This window comes from Zalophus californianus, chromosome 5, assembly GCF_009762305.2.
Source record: "Zalophus californianus isolate mZalCal1 chromosome 5, mZalCal1.pri.v2, whole genome shotgun sequence".
Lineage (NCBI taxonomy): Eukaryota > Metazoa > Chordata > Mammalia > Carnivora > Otariidae > Zalophus > Zalophus californianus.
Window position 1 is genome coordinate 145,929,005 of NC_045599.1, and position 18,371 is coordinate 145,947,375.

The 18,371-nt window shown below is 46.7% G+C and overlaps 1 protein-coding gene and 1 pseudogene across 1 annotated transcript in view; both read right to left on the reverse strand.

The window, feature by feature from the left end:
* Window positions 1-18,371, reverse strand: part of ANKRD33B (ankyrin repeat domain 33B) — an 81,323-nt gene that overhangs the window by 20,058 nt on the left and 42,894 nt on the right. The window contains exon 2 of the mRNA XM_027606537.2: window positions 16,672-16,801. Coding sequence (XP_027462338.1) covers window positions 16,672-16,801 — 130 coding nt within the window. The remainder of the gene's footprint in view (window positions 1-16,671; window positions 16,802-18,371) is intronic.
* Window positions 6,817-6,915, reverse strand: LOC113930051 (annotated as a pseudogene).

Here is an 18,371-nt window from a genome sequence, read left to right on the forward strand (position 1 = left end):
CGACCGACAAGGGCGGGGCAATTCCGCCTCCAGCAAAGACATTTGGGAACCACGGCAACAGGCCCCTCCCCCAGAAGATCGGCACGAACAGCCAGCCAAGGCCAAGTTTACCGATCAAGGAGAATGGGAGAACTCCAGCGCTAGGGGAATACTGCACATAGAATTCATGGCTTTTTTACCGCGATTCATTAGTTGTTCAAAGTTAATTTTTTTAACTTTTTTTTTTAATTTTTCTTTTTCCCTTTTTCAACCAACATCTTATCAATCCCCTTTTAAAAAAATTTTTTTTATTTTTCATTTTTAGAGCCATATTCTATCCCCTCATGGTAGTTACCCTTATTTTTGGCATATATATATGTTGTTCTCTCTTTAAAATTTTGAGATACAGTTTCTTCTAACAGATCAAAATACACCCTAAATCACTAGTGTATGGCTTTGTTCTAGTCTCCTGCCTAATCACATTCTCTCCCTTTTTTTTTTATCTTCTTCTTTCTTTTTTCAAACAACTTCTTATCAATTCCTTTTATAAACTCTTTTATAATTTTCATCTTTACATTCATCTTCCATCCATTCATTGTATCAACCCTTATTTTGTACATATATGTCTTTCTTTCTTTAAAATTTTAGGAGGCACTTTCTTCTAACAGACCAAAATACACCCAAAATCTAGTGTGTGGCACTGATCTATGCACTAGCCTGATCATATTTCATCATATTGTTTTTTTTTTTTGGTTTTGTTCTGTTTTTCTTTATCTTTTTTTTTTCCTCTTTCTTTTTTCTTTCTTTCCCTTTCTTTTCCCCTGGTTTCAGGTCTTTTCTAATTTGTTTAGAGTATATTTGCTGCGGACGTTGTTAACCTGTTTTGTTCTCTCATTCATCTATTCTCCTCTGGACAAAATGACAAGATGAAAAAGATCACCTCAGCAAAAAGAACAAGAGGTAGTACTGTCTGCCAGGGACCTACTCAGTACGGACATTAGTACGATGTTGGACCTAGAGTTCAGAATCATGAATTTAAAGATACTACCTGGGCTCAAAAAAGCATGGAAGTTATTAGAGACACCCTTCCAGGAGAAATAAAAGAACTAAAATCTAACAAAATCAAAATCAAAAAGGCTATTAATGAGGTGCAATCAAAAATGGGGGCACTAACTGCTAGGATAAATGAAGCAGAAGAGAGAATTAGTGATATAGACGACCAAATGATGGAAAATAAAGAAGCTGAGAAAAAGAGAGATAAACAACTACTGGATCACAAGGGCAGAATTCGATACAATAAGACCAAACAACATAAGAATAATTGGGATCCCAGAAGAAGAAGAAAGACAGAGGGACAGAAGGTATATTGAAGCAAATTATAACAGAGAACTTCCCTAATGTGGGGAAGGAAACAGGCATCAAAATCCAGGAGGCACAGAGAACCCCTCTCAAAATCAATAAAAATAGGTCAACACCCCGACATCTAATACTGAAACTTATGAGTCTCAGAGACAAAGAGAAAACCTTGAAAGCAGCTTGGGAGAAGAAATATGTAACCTATAATGGTAGAAACATTAGACTGGCCACAGACCTATCCACAGAGACCTGGCAGGCCAGAAAGAAATGGCATATCTTCAGAGCACTAAACGAGAAAAATATGCAGCCGAGAATACTATATCCAGCTAGGCTGTCATTGAAAATAGAAGGAGAGATAAAAAGCTTGCAGGACAAACAAAAACTAAAGGAATTTGCAAACATGAAGCCAGCACTACAAAGGGGTCCTCTAAGCAAAGAGAGAGCCTAAAAGAAGCATAGACCAGAAAGGAACACAGACAATATACAGTAACAGTCACCTTACAGGCAATACAATGGCACTAAATTCATACCTTTCAATAGTTACCCTGAATGTAAATGGGCCAAATGCCCCAATCAAAAGACACAGGCTATCAGATTGGATTAAAAAACAAGACCCATCGATATGCTGTCTGCAAGAGACTCATTTTAGACCCAAAGACACCCCCAGATTGAAAGTGAGAAGGTGGAAAACCATTTACCATGCTAATGGACACCAAAAGAAAGCTAGGGTGGCAATCCTTATATCAGACAAATTAGATTTTAAAACAAAGACTGTAATAAGAGATGAAGAAGGACACTATATCCTACTTAAAGGGTCTATCCAACAAGAAGATCTAACAATTGTAAATATCTATGCCCCCAGCATGGGAGCAGCCAATTATATAAGGCAATTAATAACAAAAGCAAAGAAACACATTGACAACAATACAATAATAGTGGGGGACTTTAACACCCCCCTCACTGAAATGGACAGATCATCTAAGCAAAAGATCAACAAGGAAATAAAGACTTTAAATGACACACTGGACCAAATGGACTTCACAGACATATTCAGAACATTCCATCCCAAAGCAATGGAATACACATTCTTCTCTAGTGGCCATGGAACATTCTCCAGAATTGATCACATCCTAGGTCACAAATCAGGTCTCAACTGGTATGAAAAGATTGGGATTATTCCCTGCATATTTTCAGACCACAGTGCTTTGAAACTAGAACTCAATCACAAGAGGAAAGTCGGAAAGAACTCAAATACATAGAGGCTAAAGAGCATCCTACTAAAGAATGAATGGGTCAACCAGGAAATTAAAGAAGAATTTTAAAAAAATTCATGGAAACCAATGAAAATGAAAACACAATTGTTCAAAATCTTTGGGATACAGCAAAGGCAGTCCTGAGAGGAAAGTATATAGCAATACAAGCCTTTCTCAAGAAACAAGAAAGGTCTCAAATACACAACCTAACCCTACACCTAAAGGAGCTAGAGAAAAAACAGTAAATAAAGCCTAAACCCAGCAGGAGAAGAGAAATAATAAAGATCAGAGCAGAAATCAATGAAATAGGAACCAAAAGAACAGTAGAACAGATCAATGAAACTAGGAGCTGGTTCTTTGAAAGAATTAACAAGATTGATAAACCCCTGGCCAGACTTATCAAAAAGAAAAGAGCAATGACCCAAATCAACAAAATCATGAATGAAAGAGGAGAGATCACAACCAACACCAAAGAAATACAAACAATTATAAGAACATATTATGAGCAACTTTATGCAAGCAAATTAGAAAACCTAGAAGAAATGGATGCATTCCTAGAGATGTATCAACTACCAAAATTGAACCAGGAAGAAATAGAAAACCTGAACAGACCTATAACCACTAAGGAAATAGAAGCAGTCCTCAAAAATCTCCCAACAAACAAAAGCCCAGGGCCAGATGGCTTCCCAGGGGAATTCTATCAGACATTTAAGGAAGAATTAATACCTATTCTCCTGAAACTGTTCCAAAAAATAGAAATGGAAGGAAAACGTCCAAACTCATTTTATGCGGCCACCATTACCTTGATCCCCAAACCAGACAAAAACGCCATCAAAAAGGAGAATTATAGACCAGTATCCTTGATGAACATGGATGCAAAAATTCTCACCAAAATACTAGCCAATAGGATCCAACAGTACATTAAAAGGATTATTCACCATGACCAAGTGGGATTTATCCCTGGGCTGCAAGGTTGGCTCAATATCCGCAAATCAATCAACGTGATACAATACATTAACAAAAGAAAGAACAAGAATCATATGATCCTCCAATAGATGCAGAAAAAGCATTTGACAAAGTACAGCATCCTTTCTTGATCAAAACTCTTCAGAGTATAGGGATAGAGGGTACATACCTCAATATCGTAAAAGCCATCTATGAAAAACCTACAGCGAATATCATTCTCAACGGAAAAGCTGAGAGCTTTCCCCCTAAGGTCAGGAATGTGGCGGGGATGTCCACTATCACCATTGCTATTCAACATAGTATTAGAAGTCCTAGCCACAGCAATCAGACAACAAAAAGAAATCAAAGACATCCATGGGCGCCTGGGTGGCTCAGTCATTAAGCGTCTGCCTTCGGCTCAGGTCATGATCCCAGGGTCCTGGGATCGAGTCCCACATCCGGCTCCCTGCTCGGCGGGAAGCCTGCTTCTCCCTCTCCCACTCCCCCTGCTTGTGTTCCTGCTCTCGCTATCTCTCTCTCTCCGTCAAAAAATAAATAAAATCTTTAAAAAAAAAGAAATCAAAGGCATCCAAATTGGCAAAGAGGAAGTCAAACTCTCACTCTTTGCAGATGATATGATACTTTATGTGGAAAACCCAAAAGACTCCACCCCAAAACTGCTAGAACTCATACAGGAATTCAGTAAAGTGGCAGGATATAAAATCAATGCACAGAAATCAGTGGCATTCCTATACACCAACAACAAGACAGAAGAGAGACAAATTTAGGAGTCGATCCCATTTACAATTGCACCCAAAACCATAAGATACCTAGGAATAAATTTAACCAAAGAGGCAAAGGATCTGTACTCAGAAAACTATAAAATACTCATGAAAGAAACTGAAGAAGACACAAAGAAATGGAAAAACGTTCCATGCTCATGGATTGGAAGAACAAACATTGTGAAGATGTCAATGCTGCCTAGAGCAATCTACACATTCAATGCAATCCCCATCAAAATACCATCCACTTTTTTTCAAAGAAATGGAACAAATCATCCTAAAATTTGTATGGAACCAGAAGAGACCCCGAATAGCCAGAGGAATGTTGAAAAAGAAAAGCAAAGCTGGCGGTATCACAATTCCGGACTTCCAGCTCTATTACAAAGCTGTCATCATCAAGACAGTATGGTACTGGCACAAAAACAGACACATCGATCAATGGAACAGAATCGAGAGCCCAGAAATGGACCCTCAACTCTATGGTCAACTCATCTTTGACAAAGCAAGAAAGAATGTCCAAAGGAAAAAAGACTGTCTCTTCAACAAATGGTGTTGGGAAAACTGGACAGCCACATGCAGAAGAATGAAACTGGACCATTTCCTTACACCACACACAAAAATAGACTCCAAATGGTTGAAAGACCTAAATGTGAGACAGGAGTCCATCCAAATCCTAAAGGAGAACACAGGCAGCAACCTCTTCGACCTCAGCCACAGCAACTTCTTCCTAGAAACATCACCAAAGGCAAGGGAAGCAAGGGCAAAAATGAACTATTGGGATTTCATCAAGATAAAAAGCTTTTGCACAGCAAAAGAAACAGTCCACAAAACCAAAAGACAACCGACAGAATGGGAGAAAATATTTGCAAATGACATATCAGATAAAGGGCTAGTATCCAAATCTATAAAGAACTTATCAAACTCAACACCCAAAGAACAAATAATCCAATCAAGAAATGGGCAGAAGACATGAGCAGACATTTTTCCACAGAAGACGTCCAAATGGCCAACAGACACATGAAAAAGTGCTCCACATGGCTCGGCATCAGGGAAATCCAAATCAAAACCTGAAGGAGATACCACCTCACACCAGTCAGAATGGCTAAAATTAACAAGTGAGGAAACGACAGATGTTGGCGGGGATGCGGAGAAAGGGGAACCCTCCTACAGTGTTGGTGGGAATGCAAGCTGGTGCAACCACTCTGGAAAACAGTATGGAGGTTCCTCAAACAGTTGAAAATTGAGCTACCATACGATCCAGCAATTGCACTACTGGGTATTTACCCCAAAGATACAAATGTAGGGATCCGAAGGGGTACGTGCACCCCAATGTTTATAGCAGCAATGTCCACAATAGCCAAACTGTGGAAAGAATCAAGATGTCCATCAACAGATGAATGGATAAAGAAGAGGTGGTATTATATACACAATGGAATATTATGCAGCCATCAAAAGGAATGAGATCTTGCTATTTGCAACGACGTGGATGGAACTGGAGGGTGTTATGCTGAGTGAAATAAGTCAGAGAAAGACATGTATCATATGACCTCACTGATATAAGGAATTCTTAATCTCAGGAAACAAACTGAGGGTTGCTGGAGTGGTGGGGGGGTGGGAGGGATGGGGTGGCTGGGTGTTAGACATTGGGGAGGGTGAGTGCTGTGAATTGTGCAAGACTGTTGAATCACAGATTTGTACCTCTGAAACAAATAATGCAATATATGTTAAGAAAAAAAAAAGAAGATAGCAGGAGGGGAAGAATGAAGGGGAGTAAGTCGGAGGGGTAGATGAACCATGAGAGACGATGGACTCTGAAAAACAAACTGAGGGTTCTAGAGGGGAGGGGGGTGGGGGGATGGGTTAGCCTGATGATGGGTATTAAAGAGGGCACGTTCTGCGTGGAGCACTGGGTGTTATGCACAAACAATGAATCATGGAACTCTACATCAAAAACTAATGATGTAATGTATGGTGATTAACATAACAATAAAAAATTAAAAATAAAAAGGGGGATCTAGCATGGGGCCACTCGACAAGAATACAAGGCAGGACAATGATTCTGGGTGGGCAGCTGGGTGCGGATCTTCTCCCCGCTGTGCCTAAGCCTTCCTCAGTGGTGGGCACGCAATGAATCCCAGGACGGCAGGCAGGTGGGTGGAGAGGCATGGCGAGGCGTGGCCGACATGGAGAGCTCCTAAAGAAGTGACTAGACAGGACTCGGTCATTGTTTGGCTGAGCCAGTAGCAGAAACTAAAAAGTCGAAGATGACTTCTGGTATCACCCAACTGCCAAGTTTCCGGCTCCACTACCATTGGCCAATGGCATGTGCACCGAGTGACTATATGAAGGTGGGAATCCAAGATACCTGTGGTGCCCATGGATGGACAAGCTTGCCTGGCTCCTCCACCTGGCCCACCTATGCTTCTGCTTCCCAGCTGACTATCCCCCAAGCCACATGTGGAAAATTTTTAACTTTCCCACTGCTTTTTTTTTTCCTTTTTTAAAATATGGAACTTCATGAATTTGCATGTCATCCTTGCACAGAGGCCATGCTAATGTCTGGACTGTTCCAGTCTTAGTGGATGGCTGCCAAAGCGAGCGCAAGTTTCCCACTCTTAAAATCACCTGCCTCACAGCTAACCCCACTCTCAGGAGATGACACATCTTCTACCTCACAGAGGGAACAGAAACCACAAGAAGGGAACCCGCTCAACTTTCCCTCATCATCCCACAAACTTCCCCACATCCACAAGCAGCCTCTCCTCCTTCCCTTCTTAGGAAAAAGGAAGGGTGACTCTTGTATTTAAAGATGCCGATCTCTCCTCCCCTTCCAGTGCTTTAAAAACACTCTCCACCCGCTTCCGTGGAATATTTGTGCTACAGATGACCTCCTCTTTCTTTTTGACCTCTCCCTCCTTGCAAATCCATTCCCGTCAGACTGCAGTGATGGCCCACGTTTTTCACCTTGCCCTTTGTCGCACTGGTCAGTGGGACATCTAAAGGCATGATGCAGAAGCCTGAAGTGCACTTACTTGGCTAGACTTCCTAAGAAGTGCGGGAGGGAATCTAGCTATCTTCACGAGAACTTGCCCAGGCTAGGCTGATGGTCCCAGGAAGAGGACAAGAAGTGTGCGGAGCAGAGCTGCTGCAGCTGAAGTACACCAGCCCACCCCAGAACAAGGTCCAGCTCACTCACACATGTGTGAGCAAAAGCCGTCTAGATTATCCGATCCCCAGGGTGCCTGGGTGGCTCAGTCGTTAAACTTCTGCCTTTGGCTCAGATCATGGTCCCAGGGTCCTGGGATGATCGAGTCCCATATCGGGCTCCATGCTCCGCGGGAAGCATGCTTCTCCATCCCCCGCCCACCCCCACCCCCCGCTTGTGTTCCCTCTCTCGCTGTGTCTCTCTCTGTCAAATAAATAAATAAAATCTTTAAAAAAAAAAAAATAGATTATCCGATCCCCAGCCCATTCAATGATGCAGGAGCAATAAACATATTTTACACTAGAGTTTGGGGCTGCTTGTTATTCAGCAATACCTAACTGGATATGCATGTGCAAGGGTCTCCCATCTTAAAAAATAATAATACTTATGTATAATTAGGCTGCTCTAACACACTACCATAGGCCGGGTGGCTTAAACAACAATATTTCTCACAGTTCTGGAGGCTGGGGAGTCCAAGATCAAGATGCCAATAGATCCAGGGTCTGGTGCAATCTGCTTCCAGACTGCTGTGCTTCTTGTTGTGTCCCCACATAGCAGAGGCGGGAACTTTCTGGAGTCTCTTTTGTAAGGGCGCTAATTCTGTTCGTGAGACCTCCACTATCACGACCTAAGCACCTCCCAAAAGCCCACCTCCTAATACCATCGTCTTGGGGGCCAGGATTTAACACAACTTTGGAAGCAACAAAAACATCCAGTCCATTGCAATGAGCAGTAATCATCCTGCGGACCTGTCTCCCCACTGTAGCCTCCACCCTCAGTCCTCCAACTTCTCAGTTCAACTTCCAGAGTCATCCACTCTCCCTCTTGCTACTTTCACTCCCCAAATCCTCCTGAAACTGCCCTCCATCAGTCCGCAATGACCATACTGTAGGGAAACCCAATGGCTATGAGTCAGTTTTCCTCTAATTTGACCTCTCCAGTGTTTATACCTTGTCCCTCCCATCCTTTTTGAAACATTCTCTTTTCATGGATATCCTTCTGATTTTCCTTCTATCTCTCCAGCCACTCCTTCTCAATTTCCTTTATGAGTTTCTCTGTTCTCTCCTTCCTGAAATGCTGCTGTGCCTCAGATGCATGACTAAGCCCTCCTCTTACCCATACACTCTTCCTTGGTAACCTATCCATTCTCCTGGATCCAGTTATCACCCTAGAACTCTTTAGCTCTGTCTCTCTTCCTGACTTTCTTATCTAAATATCTGTCTAATGGATATTTCATCTTGAGTGTCCCACAAACAAATCAAACCTGTTCCTCTCATGTTTCTTATTCAGTGACGAACAAAACCAATGGCATAGGTGTCCAAGCCAGAAATCTAGGCTTCATCTTCAGCCCTCCCTCACTTTTTCTCATTCTAACCATCATGCAATTCTGCCAACCCCCATCTCTTAAATGTCTTGCAAGTCTATCCTTGTTTCTTCATCCCCATATCTACTCCCTAATCTGGGCCACCACACCCCCACTGGGCTATAGCCCCTCTCCTAACTGTCCTCCCTGGTCCCATTTCTGCCTTCCTATCACTTCTCCACACTACCAACATGATAACTCCAAAAAACTCTTCTAACCAAGACAACTATACTTAAAACACTTAACGGTTGCTACTTCTTAGATGAAGTCCCCACTCTTTAACAAGCTAGCTCCTTTTAAAAATCTGGCCCTACTCCCTGAAATGTAGCAGAAGATGCCACCCAGAAATATGTTACTTTGACACAGGATTATTTTGAACTGAAGGCAGACACAAGAAAAGCTCTCTGCCCTCCCCCATTTGCCTAAAAGCAAGACATAAATTTCCAAAGGAGTCCCTCCTTCCCTCATACCAGAAAGGACAGAAGTTAATCACTAAGGCAACTGCAGATCGTATAAGCCTGGAGATGGCACCAGAGAAATCTACGTAACAAACCTTCCAGTCTTTGTCTACCATTAGTTAACCTTCCCACAGAATGCCATCTCTGGAACCCTGAAACTACTTTCCTCTGCCCTGTCATTTCTCCCCATATTTATTCTTTGTTGAAGATCCCATATGAGCTGGAGTTCTAAGTCACTTCTTTGAGTTACTCACTTTTCCCTGGGTGTCTCCTGTGTATACATGAGGTATACATGTCTATAAACTTGTTTTTCTTTTGTTACCCAGCTATTTGATGAGCCGTCTCTTGCAGTGGAAGCTCTTCCTTGGTCCCCCAAAGCTGGATTAGGCACCTGAACCATGATATCCCAGGTCCACATTCCCATGTGGCTATGGATCCCCACCACCACTACAACCCTTATGACCATGTTCATACATCCAAAAACTCCCAGCTGACTGCAAACTCAATAAATCCATATTTGGTAAATGATAAGATGCAAGCATTACTACTCCCTTGGAAAAAATTCACTTATCAAAAAGGTTGTTAATTGTCAAACTATCACCCATGTTACCTAAAAATTACATGGACATCACAAGTATTAATTGTTAATTCACTCAACATTTTAGTGAATATCAGTCTTGGGTTAAGAAACTTATTTACTCCTTTATTCAAGGGAAGCAAACAGACAATAAACCCGTGTTCCTCTAAAAATGGGAAAATGTTATCGAATTTGAGTTGCCTAAAGATTTGACTGGTTTGACTCCAGGTGCTTGAAATGTACTTTTCCAAGCCAGGCCAGTAGAGGGAACCATTGGCTTTGGAAATGTCACATCTGACCACAGTGGCAGGAGTGAATAGATGTTCCCCAAGGGTGGACGTGGGGAGTGGGAGATGCGGATAGGGGAGCGTGGAAGGGCAGTACAGACAGGCTTCCTCTTGGTCCGCGGGACGAGCAGGTGTCGGACTGAACAGCAGGGGGAGCTGCTGCGGGGAGGGGCTTTGCAGTGGCCAGTGAGAAAAGCTCAGAAAACTGGAGTTTGTAGGAAAAGGCAAGGCAATGCTAGGAAACCCCAGAGACTTGCGAAGCTCTAGTTTCTTAATGGAAACACTAGAAACCAAGAAAAAAGAAAACACTTCAGAAAGCTAAAAAGAAAAAATCTGAATGAAGTCAGACTAACATCATGCTCGTGTGAGGTGATAACAAAATTAATAAAAATAAAGAGGCATTTAGGAGCTCCTGGGTGGCTCAGTTGGTTAAGCATCTGGGATTCCTGATTTCACCTCAGGTCATGATCTCAAGGTGGTGAGATCGAGCCCCATGTCCAGCTTCTCACTCAGCAGGGAGTGTGCTTGAGATTCTCCCTCCCCCCCCCCCTCTCTCTCTCTCCCTCTGCCCCCCCAACCCATGCTCTCTCAGTAAATAAATGAATGAAATCTTTAAAAAAAAAAAAAAAAAGACATTTATTCCTGGCTTCGGGCCAAGTGGTACATTCTCCTCTGAAGGGGTCCCTCCCTAAATCTGGTTTATGAGCCAGGCCATGCACGGGGGGCCTGAGGAGCATCCCCACACCCTCCCAGCTCCCCCAACCCTCCAGAACCTCACTGCCACTCTGTCCCCCGCAGCAAGCAGCATGCATAACGCCAGGCTGGCTCTCTGAGCATTTCCTTCAGAACTGTAAAAAAAAGTTCAAGGAATAACAAATTTCAAGGATGCACCAGAGGTGACTTATACCCAACCAACCCTATCTTATCACCAGTTTAAAAAGACACCTGCTACTCCCTCACTTCGCCTCACCCCTGCCTGTCTGTTAAAGAGGAAGGACACATGGAGAAATAAACGCACAACTCCAACTGTGAGTCTTACTCACTGCCTTGGTTATCTTACTTTATATTTTATTTTTGTTGGGGGAGGTAGAAGTTGAAATTGCTGGCTAAATGAGACCTAGACATTATCGGAGGATTTATTTTCATACATTCCATACATTTCACACAGTCTCTCCATCGTAAAGGCCTAATACAGATTCGGCTGAATGTTTATTATGCATTAAGTATTTGAAGAGGTTAGACTTTCTAGAGAACACCCGACAGGTAGATCAAGGCACTTGTGCCCTAATGTATACCCACAAATGCTGACTGAGTGCTATAGAAAGCCAGGACCCCCACATTCCAGACGGTCAGTGAGGTTGCAGGATCAAATAATATAAATAATGGTTGCTTTAAAGTTTTCCTCAACCACACAGATCCTGCTGGGGCCCGCATTGACTAGACCAAGTCATTCGGGGTCATTCTATCACCCTTGCCAGCGACGTGTTTTGGCACAGGGCGTGTGACACAGCCCTGGCAGTGAGATATAAACGAAACTCTGCGGGAGGCTTCTGGAAATGTTTTCCTGCCCTGGAGAGAACAGGACACACAGACAGGGATTTGCTCCTCCCTCCTGGAGCCTGTGCTACAGTCTTGGCATCGTGAGGAAAAGGTCACCAGCCCTTGTGAGAAGGTGGCCCCCAGTCCCGGCCTCATGGGGCCACTCAATGAAGCAACCCCCTCACTAGGGCCTTCAGACACATCGTGTTGCAAAAGAAGGCAGTTTTCTCATTGTCGAAGCCCTGTTTTGCTGGGTATTCAGTAAACTGCACCCAGAAACACAGATCCTGGGCCCCATTGAGAATCAGGGAAACACAACAGCAAACCATCATTCAGGGATTGGCAAACACTAAAAATTGATCTTTTCCAGGGTTGGCAAGAATACCCTTGGGAACCTGATAGAAAGTATAAATGGGTATGGTTTTTTTCCTAAAGGCCCCTTGGCAGCAGCTACGTAAACACACATGTCATTTGATGAAGCAATTGAGTTCTAAGACTCTCTCCTTGCATCATTTCCTCTTCCTTCTCTGCCCTTGCTTTCAGGCCCCGAGGCTGGCCTCCACACACAGCACCTTCCCATTCTCGGCCCTCGGGTCTCTGGTGTGGCTCAGGAGGGGCTGGGGCAAAAGGAGAGACAGACGGGGGGGTGGGGGGAACCTCACCCCTGCCTCCACACCCACATCCCGCCCCACAGGCTGTGGGCTTACTGAGGGGCAGCCCCCTGTCACCCTCTCAGGGTCCCACCCCTAGCCCGGCCCGGCCTCCACGGCCAGTCAATTCTTCACTTCAGACCCCGGGAATACCTGCCGCTCAAAACGCCCTCCTCCGAAAGGCACCCCCAGAACACAAATGGCTTCATGACAGCGCGGTCTGGAACAGGCTAATTCGGGAACCCCGCACGCACCACCCTCTAAAAATTTGGGAGGCTGGAGTCTGTGTGCTTTGGCTCTGGGAGGTCCTGTCACCACCTTCAGAAACAAATTAGGGAAAAATCACTTCCTCCCTCCCGTTGCGGCAATTAAGACAAACAAGAAAATGCTTTTTAATCAGATTTTTTTAAGGCGGCAAAAAAAAAAAAAAACCCTTACCCCTCCCCACCCATCTCCCCCAAACAATTCAGTTCTACAGCAGGCTGGGGTGGGCGCCCCAAGGGTCAGAGCCCAGGTGCAGGGAGCCGGCACCAGACAGAAGAGGGTGGGTCTGGGACCTAGCCAGCTGCAGACACAGCTTGAGCAAATGAGTGAACAAGCTAAGGATCTGGACCCCAGTAGAAAGAACTTAAAACAAGAAAAGAAAACACATTATAATGATACACACTTTTTTGTAAGATGGAAGAAAACCCATATACCCATCAAAGTAACAAGTGTTACCTCCAGACAATAGAACTGGAAGGCCCTGGGGGCGAGGAGCTAAGTGATTTTCACCCTGAACTTGACTGGCTTTCTGTGTTTAACTTTGGTTGCTTATGTGGTTTTCTTCGGAACACTGTGTATTATATTTTACAATCAAGTTAGTAGACCAGCAGCGGTACCAAGTAGAGAAAGCACCCGGGACAGCCACCCTCCGGCACAACCCAGCCTGGGTCACAGCCCAGACACCTCCCCGCGACACCCCGCGATGTGTGGGGCCCAGATTATCACATACAGGCCAGCCACGGCAATCCTAATGGTGTAACCACGCTACACTCTCCCTCCCGCTGCAGGGGACGCTCCACCGGGGCCACGAACACCAGCGTCTTGTCCCCTTCCCTGCTTCCCATGGGTGACCAAAGGCGCAGAGGGAAGGCAGTCGCGATGCCCAAAACCACAGAAGGCCTGCTGGAGGTGGGGACCGGGCAGGTTGCAGGACATCCGACCTTGGGAAAGTCCAGTCGTGGCCCCAATGAGCAGGGTGGGACCAGACTGATGATGAAGGTGATGAAGGTTAACGATGGTCCCAAGGGTAGAGCCCTGACCCAAGAGGACAGGTGTCCTTATAAGAGGAGACACCAGAGACCTCACTCTCTCTCTCCACCATGTGAGGACACAGCCAGGAGGCGCCCCGTGCACAGGAGGAGAGCCCTCACCAGGAACCAAATCCCTGCCGCCCACTTTGATCTTGGGCTCCGAGCCTCCAGAACTTTGAGAAACAAATTTCTGTTGTTTAATTCCCCCAGTTTGTGGGATTTTTGTTATAGAAGCCCGAACACACTGACCTCAGGGATGCTCGAGAAGAATAAAGTAAATGTAATCCGATGAATGGCATAGAAACACATTAATGAAATAATATGCAAAATTTGCTCAGACCTTAGAGTAAAAGGATGGGGGGGGAAGGAGAAAGAACATTGTGGCATGAGGACCAGGTGACTTATTCTATGTCTAAGAGGGAATCTCAGGAAGAAAGAACAAAACAAGGCAGACAGTGTTTCAAAGAGATTAACAGAGAGTTCTTAAAAATACACCTAATGTAAGTCAAAACAAACGCAGAGAAGGAGCTGAGCTATACGACAGTTAGGGGGGCGGGGGGGGTGTTTTCATTGTCAAAGATGAGGTGGGAGATATTTCCAATCTCAGCAATATCAGGGTCTCAACAAAGACAAAAGCAGGCTGGAATCAGACTTTTCCCCTACAACACTCAATGGAAAAAAAGGGGGGGGGGGTCAAAGGACAAGTCGTTATTCCTATTATTTCAAATAGGCAAGAATTCAGAAGGTACCTCATGGGTAACCACAGCCTATACCCTTAACACACAAAGAGTTCTGGCAAATCAATAAGAAAGGAACCTCGTCTTACTGCACATTCTCCTAGTGTTCGTGTGTAGCCTGTGACATAAGCCCCCCTCTCCGGCAACCCCCGAACCCTCCCCGCTCTGTACCCCAGCAGACATTGTGGAGTTTGGAGCCCTATACCCTCCACCTACCGCTGAGGCGTCTGACTTAGATGTGTCACATCTCAAAGACCTGAGTGCCAAATGGAGCCAATGCTTCTCCACCTATTACTGTACACATGCTTCTTGGCAATTCGTCATCCCCTGTCCTGATGCCAGAAGCCATCCCAGAGGCCACCTCTCCTCCACCAACCTCCTCATACCACTTTCTGTCAGGCAGGTCTTGCTCCTTCTCTGCTTCTGAAGCCGCTTCTGGGCCCATGAGGATTATCCAGCCCCTGTCACCACACACCCAGCCTCATGGCACTCAAATGCATTCCCTCATGTTCTCATGTTGCACCTAGACCCTTAATGATCCGGTTCCTGCCTCCTCGTGGGGCCACCTCTCATCTCTCCTAGTCACCCACAACCCTCCCGCCACACCGCCTGAGATGGGCCAGGCCCCCTCTTCGCCCCGTGCACTTGGATACCTCGGCTGCAACGGCCCCCCTCTGACTCCTTCAGCATTCAGTTCAAGCCCCCTTCCCCATCCCCCCTCTTCACGACCCCTGTCGTCAACCAGCAGGCCAGGTGGGGCGTTCTCGCTCACGGCCCCCAGCACACCTTCCATCAGAGCTCCATCAGAGGCCTACTGAGCCGGAGAATTACTGGAGGGCAGAGCTGCCCTTCACTTGGGCATCCTCCGTTCCTGGGCCAGTGGGAGGCGATGAATGGGGAGCCCAGGGTCACTGAATGCCTCCCGCTATCCACTTCCACTCTTGCACTTGAGGATCTTGTGGATCTCGGCTTTCGAAGCCTGGAGTGCCCCATGGGGGCAGAGCTTCGCACCCTAAGACCTGCTGAGGCGAACATGTCTTTGCACATAACTGGCTCCTCTCTAATTCAGGGGGGTTCTCCACCTTACCCAGCTTGACTAAAAAGCAATGTGTACGTACGGACTACTCCCTGTTACATTACAGGGAATGAAGCTGCCAGATGCTGGCTTTGCTGGGCTCCCTGGGCTCCCTGGGCTCCTTGGGCCAGAGTCACCCCCATGCTGGCTTTGACCCAGGAGCTTGTGATGCAAAACGGGACAGGAGGTCTCTCTTTGGTGGCACAGCAGATGTTCCCTTTCCAGAATCAAAGGGCAGTGTGGCCTGGGGCATTTTCTCCAGCTTCCCAGCCCTGAGTCCAACACTCATGCCCCACGACATCGTGAGGTGTCCTACATTCCGTCAATAAGCAAACGCCTCTTCTTCCCAACTCGGCAGGAAGCAGCTTCTTTGCAGCTGAGAGCCTGACTGATCAAACAGATCAATCTTGCAAGCCAAGAATTTTCGAGGTGGTCAAGTGACAAACCCACTTAACACCACAAGGACAAACGACGTATGGTCCAGAACGGACGAGCACGGGCTTGTCTCCAAAACCGTCCGAGGACGATTCTAGAAGAGGACAGCCACAATGCGCTCGGTGGCAGGGCTGAAGGACCCTTACTGGGAAGCTCTCTCCCTAACAGTCCCGCCTTGTTACACTGATACACTCTCGGCAAGAAGCTCCTGGCTTTCCTTTACATCTACCTGGCAAGTGTAAGGTTACCTTGTAACTATGTCTATCGATCCAGTCACCATCACTTGTAACTACGTCTATCGGATCCAGTCCCTACCACCCACCGGTGAGGGTAGTGAGTTCACCAGCATCTCTCCGTTCCCCAACTCCAAGCACTGGGTGGGGCGCAGTGCTCCAGGGGAAGGGATGACAAGGCTTGGGTTTCCGCTACAGCTTCATCTTCAAAGACTGTGCAGTATCAGGGCGAGATGTGCCCAACAGCGGGCTCTGCACAAATAAACTCTGCATCGTCCCCAAGGCACAAGGACAACATGTCCACATCCTGATCGACCTTCTCCTATACCTCTCAGCAGCAGAACAGATTTCTGATCAATTCCCGTCCTTACATTAATCTCAGGAGCTGAGTTCAAGTGCAGAGCCCCGCCCCCCCGCCCCCCCCCCCGCCCCCAACCGCCTGGCAGCTGCCCCCCCCCGCCCCAGCCTCAGCTCCGGGAGGGAAGGCAAAGCCGGGTCTTACCTGCCTGTGCGGCTGTGATTAGGGCCGTGTTCCCCTCGCTGTCCTGCCAGTTGACATCAACGTGGGGGCACTCTGCTAAGACCACCACAGTATCCACAAAGCCGTGGTAGCAGGCGACAATAAGGCCAGTCTAGAAGTGAAGAGGGAAGCGGGTCAGAGGGGCAGACCACTGCAGACCCCGTGTGCACACACTGTCCCCCGCCCCGGTGGGATCACAGAGAACCCCGGGTCCCGGTTCTGGCTGGCAGTTTAGAGCAAGCCAGGCTTTTGTTCACTCTCGAATGTTCATTGGGTGATGCCCACAAGAGAGGCACGGTGCCTGGGAAATGTCTGGGAACCAAGATCCCTGCCTGCACGGTGTGCCTTCTAACGGGAGGTCAAACAGCAAACTAGAGACCTACCAGACGAGTGAGGACAGAGTGTGTTGGAAAGGAGACTAGGGTAAGAGAGGCTGTGCGTGCGGGGGGGGGTGGCTCCGGCAGGGTGCGCGGGGTGGGCTCCCTGGGAAGGAGACGGTGGACGAAGATGGGAAGGAGGTGAGGAAGGGCCGAGGGCTGCGGAGGGGGAGCACCCCTGGGAAGCCCGGGGGTGGAGCCTCGTGAGCCAGAAGGAGGACGTCAAGGGGCATCGGAACCCCAAGAGGCCACAGCACAAACTGCTCAGCGTTTTGAGCAGTCAGTTGTCAGGTACCCTCATCAAGTCTAGCTGCTGGATGGAAACAGCATCTATGAGACCAGCCTGGATGTGGGGAGAGCAGATGGGAGGGGTGGTGTCATAAAACATAAATATTTGGTCTTTGTCCCCAGTTCCTGGCACACAGCTCTGAAAACCCCTAGAAATTAGTTTCTTACATGCTAATGAGATGATGCACATTGGGGGCAGGGTGCTGGTAGCTTCAGGATGGAGGCCAGTCTCTAGAAAGACCGACCGCCCCACAAGTAGGAGGTTAGATCTTGCCCCTTCTCTGCACAGTGCCCCCCAACCCCACCTCCGGGGAGGGGAGCAGGGTTGGAGACTGAGTTCAATCACCAATAGCCAATGATTGAATGGTTAGAGCAAATCATGCCTACTTAATGAAAGCTTCTTAAACACCCCTAAACAATGGGGTTTGGGGGGCTTCAGGGTTGGTGACACGTTGAAGTGTTGGGAGGGTGGTGCCCCCAGAAAGGGCACGCAAGTTCTGCACCCCTTTCCTATACCTCGCCCTGAGCACCCCTTCCGTTTGGCTGTTGTTGGCTTTTATCCTTTATAATAAACCAGTGACAGTCAGTAAAGCGCTTTCCTGAGTTCTGTGAGTTATTCTAGTGAATTATCAAACATGAAGGGGAGAGTGTGGGAATCCCCAAATTTGTAGCCAGTTGGTCAGAAGGTGACCCCTGGGTTGAGACTCGTGGGACGGAGCCGCACCCCTGTGGGGTCTGCGCCAACCCTGGGGCGTTAGTGTCAGAATTCCTGGAATCGCTGCAGACCCTATTGGTGGAGAACTGCAGAACCAGCAGATGCTGGGCCAACGATGATGGCGGTCAGCCGTGAGCCAGGAAGCAAGCCCTCACCGGACCCCGACCTTGGTCTCGGATTCCCAGACTCCAGAACTGTGAGAAACGAATTTCTGCCGTTTGATCAGCCATCCACTTTCTAGTATTTTGTGCAGCCACTGAGCTGACTAAACACTTTGTGACAAAGGAAAATGATCTCAGACT